The following is a 12541-nucleotide window of genomic DNA, read 5'->3' on the forward strand; positions in this document are numbered from 1 at the left end:
ATTTAATAATTAATTCCTATTTATTAATTATTATATATTTAACTATTAATAGAATAAAACTCTCTTTAAAGAGATCATCTATCAAAATGAATCACCCATTAAAGAAACCTGTGAATTATCAATTGCAATCACTTAATGACAATGAGACCAGCTATAAAAATAGATCATCCATTAAAGAGACTCATTCTTGAGACCAGTCTTCATGGTCTTCAGTCTGAGATTTGAGGACCAGTCCAGACTAGAGGCCTGCATTGTCCCCTATTTTACAAATTACAACCCAGCCTGGACTTAATATATTAAAAACCTGATCCAGACCAGACTAGGGATGGCAATGGTCAGTTATGGTCAGTTAAAAATTGGTTAAATGGTCAGTTAAATGGTTAAAAATGGCCAGTCAAATTGTTAAATGGCTGGCAGTTAAACAGTCAGTTAAATGGTTATGATCATAACCGTTGCCATCCCTAGACTGGACCCAGACTATTAATATATCATTTTGTTGTAAAAACAAAAAAATTGGCCAACTTAATTTTGGCCAGTTTAATTTCGGCCAGAATTAAGACGATTTTGGCTAGAATTACGAAAATTCAGGTTTAACGAAAATCATGTGCTGGCCCCTTGGTGAATTTTAAAGAAATTTTGCTGGCCCAAATCCAGATCCAGGTCCAGGCCTTTCAGGTTCCGGGTCCCATTTGCAGACCTCTAGTCCAGACTGCAGGACTGGTACCAATTATAATATTATATAAAATTATTATCTAATATGAAAATGATAAGTTATATATTATTAATAAAGTTTTCATTTTGAAATACAAAAATTTTCAAATTTTGGTATTTTGTAATCAATATCATTTAATTTCTCATTGATGCTTTAAAAATGTTGAAATATAAGAATAAAAATTTTTTCATATATGCAATTATTATGTGTTATATGATTATTTTTATTTTTTTTATTTTCATTACAATTTTTTTTTCATATTTCAACAGTTGTATAAGGGTTTAAAATTCTATCCACTCAGTAAATAGTTTTTGTATAAATTTATACCAAACGGGCTCATTGGCTCGAAATTAGCTCAAATTTATGCAAAAAATAATCCAAATTTAAGCCAATCTAGAGCCAATTATATATGGATGAGCCCATTTGGTACAATTTTATACAAAAACTATTTACTGGGCCAGTATTTTATTCTTAAACTTCATTTTAGATTTTATTTGGGCTATACTTAATTTATAATAAAAATAAAAATAATAAATAATAAATTAATGTCATAATTTTTAGTGCGACCTGCATTTCATTATCAATCCATAAATATCACTGTTATACTGTAAATAAGATAATTTAAAAACTTTAAGGATGGTTAAAAGACTGGTCTGGTCTGGTCCTAGTTGAAAGACCAGTCTTTTTTGGACCAGACTAATCCAACCCTACTCATGGATTATCTACTAAATCATTCAATGACAAGAGACCTGTTATAGAAATAGTTCATCAGAATCACCTATTATAATTGATTAATTAAAGTCTTTGCAGAAAAATAATTCATGAATTCATTATTCAATAAGACTGTGCCGAAATTTGAGAATTGTTAGAACTAAGATCATTAAAATAACGTAACCTATGGCGCGCCGATGTGGACAGATTGGTATTTTATTAATACCAACTCCTGCTATTTAAAATAATACTAGCTCTTGTATTTTAAAATTACTGATTTTGCCTAAAATGGCAATTCCTTTTTATATTATTAGACAGATTTGTATTTGTTTAATACCAAATTTCTCTAATTAAATATTACCAACTCTTGTAATTTTAAAATTAGTAGATCTTTTTTCTTTAATAGACAGATTCATATTTTTTTATTGCCTCCTTTTTTCATTAGAAGATCTTTTTCTTTAATAGACAGATTTGTATTTTTTTATTATTAGCTCTGACGATCATTTTTATTCGCTAAATCTCACCGCAGGTGATCCTTACCGCAGGTGATTTTATTCCGGCCAAATTATAATTCCAGCTGGAGTTAATTGTGTAACCTAGTAAAAAGTTTTGACTTTTTTAGTAACAATGTGGTATAAAAATTGCACCAATGAGTTCGGAAGATGCCCGTTTATAATAAATATGCAGTCAAATTTTGTGTAGCCTCACTGCATAAATCACTTTACTTAAGAAATTTATTTCGTAATGGTCAAAAGTGGTCTATTTGACCTTAAAAGTGGTCAAACTTGACCTTATTGATGGTTAAAAGTGGTCAAACATGACCATCAGCTGCCTTAATTGATGGTCAAAAGTGGTCAAATATGCCCTCGCCTTTAACTACCAATTATTAGTATAACCAAACAGAAAATTTTCGAAAAATTCCTATGTGCTATATGACCACTTTCTAGGGTCAAATAGACCACTTTTGACCATCAATTAAGGTAGCTGATGGTCACGTTTGCCACTTTTAAGGTCAAATAGACCACTTTTGACCATTACGAAATAGATTTCTTAAGTAAAGTGATTTATTCAGTGAGGCTACACAAAATTTAACTGCATATTTACTTATAAACGGGTATCTTCCGGATCCATTAGTGCCACATTGTAACTAAAAAAATCAAAAACTTTTTATTAGGTTACACAATTGAATTTGGCTGGAATTATAATTTGACCGGTGAAATCACCTGCGGTGAGATTTAGCAGATCTGCTAATGAATAAAAATGATCGTCAGAGCTAAAATCTAAATCTGTCTGGTAAAGAAAAAAGATCTGCTAATAAAAAAAGGGGATAATAAAAAATATAAATCTGTCTATTGAAGAAAAAAAGATCTGCCAATTTTAAAATTACAAGAGTTGGTAATATTTAATTAGAGAAAGTTCGTAATAAATAAATATGAATCTGTCTAATAATGCAAAAAGAAATTGCCATTTTAGACAAAAATCTGCCACTTGCAGTAATATTAAAATACATGAGCTGGTATTATTTAAATAGCGGGAGTTGGTATTAAAAAAATACCAATCTGTCCACATCGGCGCGCCATAGTAACCTTATATACAATTGCATCAAGGCATTTATTTAGCTATTTAAATAATCGTGATTAAATAGCTCACTTTATTTTATGATGTTTAGTTATTTATGCATCTTAAAAATATCAAGCGATTGCTCAATTACAAACTGATTTATTTATGTAAATAAAATTTACATATACTCTATAATCAGTGTTAAACAATAACTAACTATAATCAAATATGATTCCTATATATTTATATATTCCAAAAAATTATCAATAATATTGTAAGTATAGTTATGGAGAAAGAAGGCTGATTATTTATAGAATATTAAAGGGCAAGCATAAATGCATGTTATTATTAAATAAACTTTGTGGAAGACATAAAAATATTAAAGTTACAAGTTAAACTTCTGTATTTTAAGTTTCATTATGGTAAGATATCAAAGAATTTAGTGAATCAAATTGATAGATTATAATGTCATAAAAATATTTGAAAGTTATATATCATATGATTATTAATATAATCAATCAGCAATAATTGCACAACTTAAACAATCGGAATTATCATTATCGTACTTAGGAAGATCTTTTGTAAAAGGGTTAAGTAATCGAGATGTATAAATAGCTCCTGGATGTTGTTTGTTTTCCTTAAAAGAAGAGAGATGTAATTTTCTGTAAGCTTCTGCTTCTTTAAATTGCTTTCTAATTTCAGTTGCATTTAAATTGCCTTTTTTATATGAACTATAAAAATCATAAAATGACTTAATCTCAATATTTAATTCAGTAGCATTTGGTCTATTATCTGGATTTGAATCCCAACATCTTTTCATTAAGTCAATATAACATTTTGGTGCTTCCAGCTCATTTATTTTAGGTCTAATTCCTTTGCATATCTCTAATGTTAGATGATGGTCATGTGCACAATTGTCAAAAGGTTGCTTTCCAGTTGCTGTAAAATACATAATCATACCAAAGCTATATATATCTGCTGCTTGAGTATAAGGTTTTCTTCTTAATACTTCAGGCGCTATATAAGGGATAACTCCATAAGTTTTTACATCACTTGTGTTATTCACATCTTCACATAATCCCATATCTGATATAAATAATGATTTCCTATTAAGATTATTTAAGTTTTTTGTTAAAAACAATATGTTCCCTGTATGAAAATCATGATGAACCTTCTGTTTTTTATGAATTCCTTTGAGACCTTCAATGATACTAAGTAATGTTTGTATTTTATTTCTCCAATCAAAATCTTTGTAATTTATGCTTATCCAATTATTATAACTTCCACCATCTGCATATTCAATGACTATAATATAATCTTTTGTATTTGGATTTTGAGATATTCCATATACATTAAGAATATCATCTATTTTATTAATTGAGTATGCTCTAACCTATTTTAATAAAAATCATTAATTAAAAAAAAATAGCATTCCGATTAATAAAAATTAATTTATTAAGAAATTTCATACCTCATTGAAAAATTCATCAATCATATTTTGTGAATTATTTAAACACTTTAAAGCAACCTTTTTATTTGGAACTCTAGTACACATTTCTTCATTAACATTATACTTTAATGGACCATCTTTCCATATTGCTGAATAAACTGTAGCAAATCCACCTTTACCTATTTCTTTAATGTAATTAAATTGATTATATGGTATCCATTCAAATATTATATTTAAATGAGAATTGATCTTTAATCGCATTTCTTCAATTAAATCATCAATTTTTTCATTTCCACTGTTAATAGAAGTTGCAGTTACTAGACATTGTTTACACCATGTATGATCAATATGATCATATTTTCCACCACAATTTTTGCAATATGTTTTACCATATTCTGTACAATATTCACTTTGAAGAACCAGAATGTAATCCCCTTGATTCGGGTTTTGAGATATCCCATATATTTTAAAATTATTATCAGATTCTTTAACCTGTTAAATTATAGAAATATATCACTAAATTAAAAGAAGATTTAGATTTAATTTAAAATATTTCATACCTTATTTAGAAATTTGTGTGAATCATTAAAACATACTAAAGCAACCTCATGTTTCCATGTCGCTGAATATACTGTAACAAAATGTCCTTTGCCTATATTTCTAATTTTATTAAACTGATTGTATGGTATCAATTCAAGTCCTATATCACTTGGTTCATTAATTTTTAATTGAATTAAACTATCAATTTTATCATTTCCGCTTTTCCAGCCTATAAAATTACATGACTTACACCATTTATACTGGATGCCTGTGTATATTTTAACACATAAGCTACAATATTTTTCGAAACTTTGACTGCTAAAAATCAAAATATAATCCTTGGTATCTGGATTTTGAGATATTCCATACAATTGAAAAAAATTGTTATTTTCTGAATATTTTTTAGTCTAAGACCATAAATTGGAAATTAATATATTAAAAAATGTAAAAATAAATAAATGCAATAATATAATATGTAAAATTCATACCTCACTTATTAGAGAATCAACAGGATTTTGCAAATTATAAAAATATCTTAAAGCAACTTCTTTATTTGAATCTCTTGTATATTTTCTATTGTGTACTAATGGGCCATTATTCCAAATTGCTGAATATACAGTTATAGAACCATTTTTTCTTGTTTCTTTAATTTCATTAAACTGATTGTATGGTATCCATTCAAATACTACGTCATTGTAAGAATTAATATTTAATTGCCTTTCTTGAATGAATTCATCAATTTTTTCATTTCCACTAATCCAATTTACTAAGTTTATAGAATTATTTTGAACTAAAATATAATCACTTGTATCTGGATTTTGAGATATTCCATACAATACAAGAAACTCATTATTTTTTGTTGAATATTTTTTAGCCTAAAACCAACCATCATTAACAGGAAATTAACATCATATTAAAAAATGTAATAAAAAATGTAATAATATATATAAAAATTTATACCTCATTTATTAAAGAATCAACAGGATTTTGTAAGGTATGAAAACATTTTAAAGCAACTTTTTTATTTGAATCTCTAGTATAGTAGCATGATCTTTGCTGATACTGTTTGTATAATGAGCCAGTTTTCCATATTGCTGAATATATGGTTATAGAACCATTCTTGCCTGCTTCTTCAATTTCATTAAACTGATTGTATGGTATCCATTCGAATACTACATCATTATAGGAACCAATATTTAATTGCCTTTCTTGAATGAAATTATCAATTTTTTCATTTTCACTAATCCAGGTAAGACAGTATTTTTGAACTAAAATATAATCACTTGTATCAGGATTTTGAGATATTCCAAACAATACAAGAAACTTGTCACTTTTTATTGAATATTTTTTAGCCTGAAACCAACCATCATTAACAGGAAATTAGAATCATATTAAAAAATGTAATAAGAAATGTAATAATATTTATAGAAATTTATACCTCATTTATTAGAGAATCAACAGGATTTTGCAAGTTATGCAAACATTTTAAAGCAACTTTTTTATTTGAATCTCTAGTATAGTAGTATGAACTCTGCTGATGCTGTTCATATAATGGGCCATTTTTCCATATTGCTGAATATACAGTTATAGAACCATTTTTGCCTGTTTCTTCAATTTCATTAAACTGATTGTATGGTATCCATTCAAGCACTACATCATCATTGGTATAGTAATTTATTTTTAATTGCATTTTTTGAATGAAATAATTTATTTTTTCATTTCCACTTTTCCATATATAATTATTTTGAACTAAAATATAATCACTCGTATCTGGATTTTGAGATATTCCAAACAATACAAGAAACTTGTCATTTTTTGTTGAATATTTTTTAGCCTAAAACCAACCATCATTAACAGGAAATTAGCATTATATTAAAAAATGTAATAAGAAATGTAATAATATTTATAGAAATTTATACCTCATTTATTAGAGAATCAACAGGATTTTGCAAGTTATGCAAACATTTTAAAGCAACTTTTTTATTTGAATCTCTTATATAGTAGTGCTGATACTTTTTGTATAATGGGCCATTTTTCCATATTGCTGAATATACAGTCATAGAACCATTTTTGCCTGCTTCTTCAATTTCATTAAACTGATTGTATGGTATCCATTCAAATATTACATCATCATTATAGGAGTTTATATTTAATTGTCTTTTTTGAATGAAATCATCAATTTTTTCATTTCCACTAATACAGGTAAGAACTAAAATATAATCACTTGTAACTGGATTTTGAGATATTCCATATAACATAGTAAGAAGCTTGTCATTTTTTGTTAAATATTTTTTAGCCTGAACCATAAACAGAAAATTAACAATATATAAAAAAAATAAGAAATGTAATAATATTTATAGAAATTTATACCTCATTTATTAGAGAATCAACAGGATTTTGCAAGTTATGCAAACATTTTAAAGCAACTTTTTTATTTGAATCTCTTATATAGTAGTATGAACCCTGCTGATACTTTTTGTATAATGGGCCATTTTTCCATATTGCTGAATATATAGTCATAGAACCATTTTTGCCTGCTTCTTCAATTTCATTAAACTGATTGTATGGTATCCATTCAAATACTACACCGTAATAGAAATCAATATTTGATTGCCTTTTTTGAATAAAATTATCAATTTTTTCATTTCTGCTGGTCCAAAATATAAATCTATCTTTTAAATATTTTGAAATTTCTGAATGTTCAATAGCTTTATTTTGGGAATACATTTTTTCAAAGGTCAAAAAATGTTTGAAAACATACAGTATTTATAAATATAATGATCATCATGATCATTGTACAAGCAATTCATGCATAATAATGCATAGCTATTTTTATGCACGAGGGCGGGCATAGGTTTCACGCATAACAATATGAATGTGAAAATCATTGTTTCAACAGTTGTTTCAACAAATTCTTTTTGTTAGGCCGCTCCTGCTGCGTATTTCACATGACAAAAGCTGAATAATATTTTCAAGGTAACACAAAATCACAAATAATAAAAGTGCGCAAAAAATTTAATAAATGTATGCAATTTTTTTGTAAAGCGGAATTACCTTTTATGAATTAAGCAGCAATTGTAGCTTAGTATATTCTATAAACAAATATATAAAATTTATTTATTATTTATGAATTATTTTATTTTAGGTAATATTAAAATTAATAGAATAAAAACCCGAGAAAAATAATATTAAACTTTAAGCTATCTGATATAATTAATTAATGTATTTGATGTTATGTGCTTCGAAAATGTGCATGCATGTTATACTCATTTTTCTCCAATTATTTCTCGTCAAGAAGCCGTTTATTGTTTCTTGTTTTTAAAAAATAAATTAAAGCGTTAATTAAAACAAAACAAAATATAGCAATCCAAAATAACTATCCACACGACAATAAGTTCATAACTAAACCGTTCTTTTTTTGAAATGTGACACGTAATCTATTTACGTTATTGAAAAACTGTTAATGAATCTCATTGTAAATTTGTATATCAATGATTTAGCTGAACATACTATAACAAATCAGGAAATGAGATTGTATTGATAGTATCATGCATCAGTATAACAAATATAATACATATCAGATATTATTCTCGTATCCCGCAAACGTAAATTATGTGCTGTCTTCTATTGAGTTCTTATTTTAAAGATTAAAGTTGGAAGAATTTTATTTGACTTTGATACAGAATAGTTGTATAATAACGATATATATGTATATATTTATGCCAACTTCCATTTTTGCTTTAATTAAAATTTCTTTGGTGAAGCGCAGATTCATGCTCCTTTTTTTTAATAATCTCGATGTTAAATATTAAAAGCGTTCTCCTGATAAGTGGAATTGATAAATTCAACAAAGAAAATCCAACAAAAATTCTCGATATTAAAAAATTAGTCGAATTCGTAAAAAAAAAAAATTATTACATATGAGGAGCACGGATAGATTACAACATAGTGTAATGCCGTAGCTTAGTAAATTTATTAATTGTGGGACGCAGTATTATATTTAGAATTAGTATATAAAATTTTAGTATTTTAAAATTGTATTTTAATTTGTCCGCAATGACGTTAAACTATGAAACAAAAGAAGTATTAACGTCCGAGATGACGTTAATAGATTAATAAGTCAAGTGATTAAAACATCAGGTGATCGATTTGTAGATCATGACGTTAAGGATAATTTAATTTCAGGATATAGGTTATGAATTGGAAATGGTTAGGATGAGGTGGAACAACATTTTTGTTGGTGGTAAATATTTATTTTTGAGCAACACATTTTAACACGTATTTATTTTTGACCACTGCTCAATAAAAAGAGGTAAAGGATAATCCAGCAGGTTACTAAAACTCTGACTAATATAAATATTTGGGGATTTTGACCTTGTTAAAAATCAGGATATGAATTTGAGAAATATTTTAATTTTTAGGATAAAAATTTAACCGTTATTTAATATTATTAAACCAAGCATATTATTGTATGTATTTATTTATATTATTAATAAAGTATTATTTTGTCAATATCTATGGTGGCAACGTGACTTATCACGGGCATAGGTATTACAATAGTTAGAATTAATTTATTTTTTTCGTATCCAAATGTTGGGCGTTTTTTCTTGTTTCACAATTTTGGTTTCACAATTTTGGCTCACAATTTCATGTTGGTTCACAATTTTGACGCAGAAATTTTTTTTTTATTATTTTATTTTTTAATAAAAACAATATACATTTTTTTATTAAAGAAAATAAAAAAAAACTACGTACAAGAATTTTGTTTTATTTTTTCTTTGAATTTTTTTGTAGATCGGGTCAGCTTTTGAAGTGGCTATTTGAAAAAACTAATAAAAAAAAAATTGAAAATTATAATAAGAATTTGACGGTAGAGCGCGAAAATTCCCTAATTAATTTTTTTTCCTTGCCGATTAAAAATATATGGGATAAAAATATGAAATGAAATATAATATAATATATACAGTATATATACACTGTATGTATATATAATATATGATAAAAAAACATTAAAAAAAAAAATTAGACGCACTTAAATTAAAAATTAAATTTTATATAAAAACTTGGAATATTATATGTGTATTAAACCATAATTTAACCTTCCCTTCCGATAATAAAAGGTAGGGAAAAACTTAAAGAGATTAAAATAAAAATTAATATTATAAAGGAAGGAAAAGAAAAAAAACCAAAAAAAAAAAACTGACGAAAACTAGGGGAAATTGGTGAAAATTAGAAAGGCAAAAAATGTAAATGTAATATATTTAATTGCCAATATATTTTTTCGTACTGTATTTCTCTATTAGCTTCTCCCGTTCGTTATTAAAAAGGATATTCTAATTTAAATTTGGAGTCAGAATAGAATCTTTCATATCGGTCGTGGATTTATCATTATTTCTTCGTGATCATAATAATAACGTGACCGTTCAAATGTGACTTTAATTTGGATGTGCTTTCTAATTTGTTTTGCTGGCAGGAGGAACACTTGAAAGAATCCTTATCAAAGTATTTGCCTCAACTATTGCATTAGCACCCACAAGATTCATCAAAACATCATTACTAGTTATAGTATTTTGGGTGAAGCGATAACGGAACCAACACTTCTCCTTTTGGTTTATGTTAATTGTCGCTCTTAGAGTATATTATACTTTTTCAAATTGTGTATATACTGTAATCGATTGACTGCAATAATTTTTTCCGCACGAATTTTTTTTAGATCGACCCACTCAACAATGAAATTCAATGTAGTAATCGCGTATAGAAATCTTATATAAATTGTACCAAATATTATTGTTATTTCTATTCCTAAATATCCTCTTTGAAATGAAATGTTTTCCAGATATGAGAAAAAGCATTAGAGTTAATTTATTGGTAAAGGTGATGAAGCCGCAAATGCTGATATCATTTTTGCCATGGTTATTATTTAGAGAAAAGAAATAATGGAAAATAATGAATTTTTTTCCTAAAAGTGTAAATTATTTTTGTTGTTTATAGTTTTTTTTTGAGATGATATTTTTGTAATAAACTTAAAGGGGAAATATTTTCACCTTGGAAGACAAGAAATGAACAAACGTTATAATGAACGAATAATTTTGTCATTTTTTATTATATTTTTTAAATAATATAAAAAAGAATAGTACAGTCTTTTAAAATGAAAATATTTCCTTTACGACAGTTATTAATTCCTTGATCTATGCGTCCTCAAACCATTCCAATCATAGAATTTGTACCTTGTCTTTATGCGTAAATTTTGTTAGGGGACATAATTTTTGATTTTTTTCATTAAACATCCCAAATTGTAAAATTTAAAAATGCTAGATTTTCTCTATTTTAAATCTCGATTTGGTTAATTTCTCTACTGAAATAATCGCTTTTTATCTAACGAAAAGAACACTTATGAATTTGAGAGCAACTTAATGTAAAAAAATATATTTTAATATTATTTATATTTAATTACTAAGCTATTATTGCTTATATATATCACTACAAATAGTATCATACATATCACATTTAAAGATGCTCAACGGTTTGCCGGTCTTTGGGAAAATATCAATGATCGCCTGAAATTTTTGTGACGCAGCTGGATTGGGCAAAGACCGATAAACAGAAAATAGCTAAAAGACCGAAAAAATGCAGTTTTTAGTCAAATAGGCCTATAAAATCCTATTTATTTTAAAATTGCTGATTGGATTAGTACAAAATTTTGCCACTTTTCGGTCTTTAACCAAGTCTGCTGCGCCACAAAATTTTGAGTGCGCAGCCTTGTTACTTTTCCGAAAAAATTTCCAAAGACCGGCTAGGACTGGGTAAGACTGAAAAGACCGTTGAGCATCCTTAATATCACTGCAAATAGTGTCATACATATTGTATGATTTTATTATTAGATCTAGAAACTCTCTTACACCAAATATAGAAATCATTTACTTTTTTTTAAAGTAATAAATTAACTTAATCGCTGTCACAATATTTAATATCTTGAATATACTGTTTTTAAATAATTCATATTAATAATCTGTTTTATCACAGTTGTATTAAATAAGTAATTGAAGCCAAAAATTTATTGGTTTGGATTGTTTTCAATCAAAAAGGAATGAAAATTTATGATTAATTCCTAAAGATTAAATTCGCTGTCAGCATACGTTACGATTTTGTATTTAAAAGGGGAAGAAAAAGAATAAGTAAAAGAGATGTCAAAATCAAGATAAGAAATACATGACCATCGTGGATAAAATTTGAATTAGTCCATTGTATCCATGCAGTATTGTCTGATGCAACTGCTCGGAAGTTCAAAAATGGCTTTGAGTACCGAGTACGACCAAATTTTTCGCCATTATATATATAATCCCGTGATGAAGGTTAAAGCATTTTGATTTATGGAGAATTTACTGAGGCGTTTATAGCAAAAGGAACTTTGGGATCTATGTGTTTCTTTCCATTCTTTGAATTTTTTGCCGCGAGATTTCCATATGGCATTAAAAAATATCAAGATGTAAATTGTAAATAAAGGGCAAGAAGAGGGCACTGGTGAAGTTATATGGCAAGAGATAGACAAAATAATTGACCTTACTATC

General features: G+C 27.0%; 1 protein-coding gene across 1 annotated transcript; it reads right to left on the reverse strand.

Moving 5' to 3' along the window:
• Positions 1-3497: 3497 nt before the first annotated feature.
• OCT59_008643 (uncharacterized protein) lies at positions 3498-6663 on the reverse strand (the record flags this gene model as incomplete). The annotated part of the gene is made up of 9 exons (XM_066142650.1): positions 3498-4376; positions 4455-4612; positions 4766-4925; positions 4994-5171; positions 5343-5380; positions 5462-5580; positions 5779-5848; positions 5934-6326; positions 6412-6663. The coding sequence occupies 9 exons, from the start codon at positions 6661-6663 to the stop codon at positions 3498-3500; spliced, it is 2247 nt and encodes a 748-aa protein (XP_065999512.1).
• Positions 6664-12541: the final 5878 nt, after the last annotated feature.

The sequence above is a fragment of the Rhizophagus irregularis genome, chromosome 16 (genome assembly GCF_026210795.1).
Source record: "Rhizophagus irregularis chromosome 16, complete sequence".
Taxonomy (NCBI): domain Eukaryota; kingdom Fungi; phylum Glomeromycota; class Glomeromycetes; order Glomerales; family Glomeraceae; genus Rhizophagus; species Rhizophagus irregularis.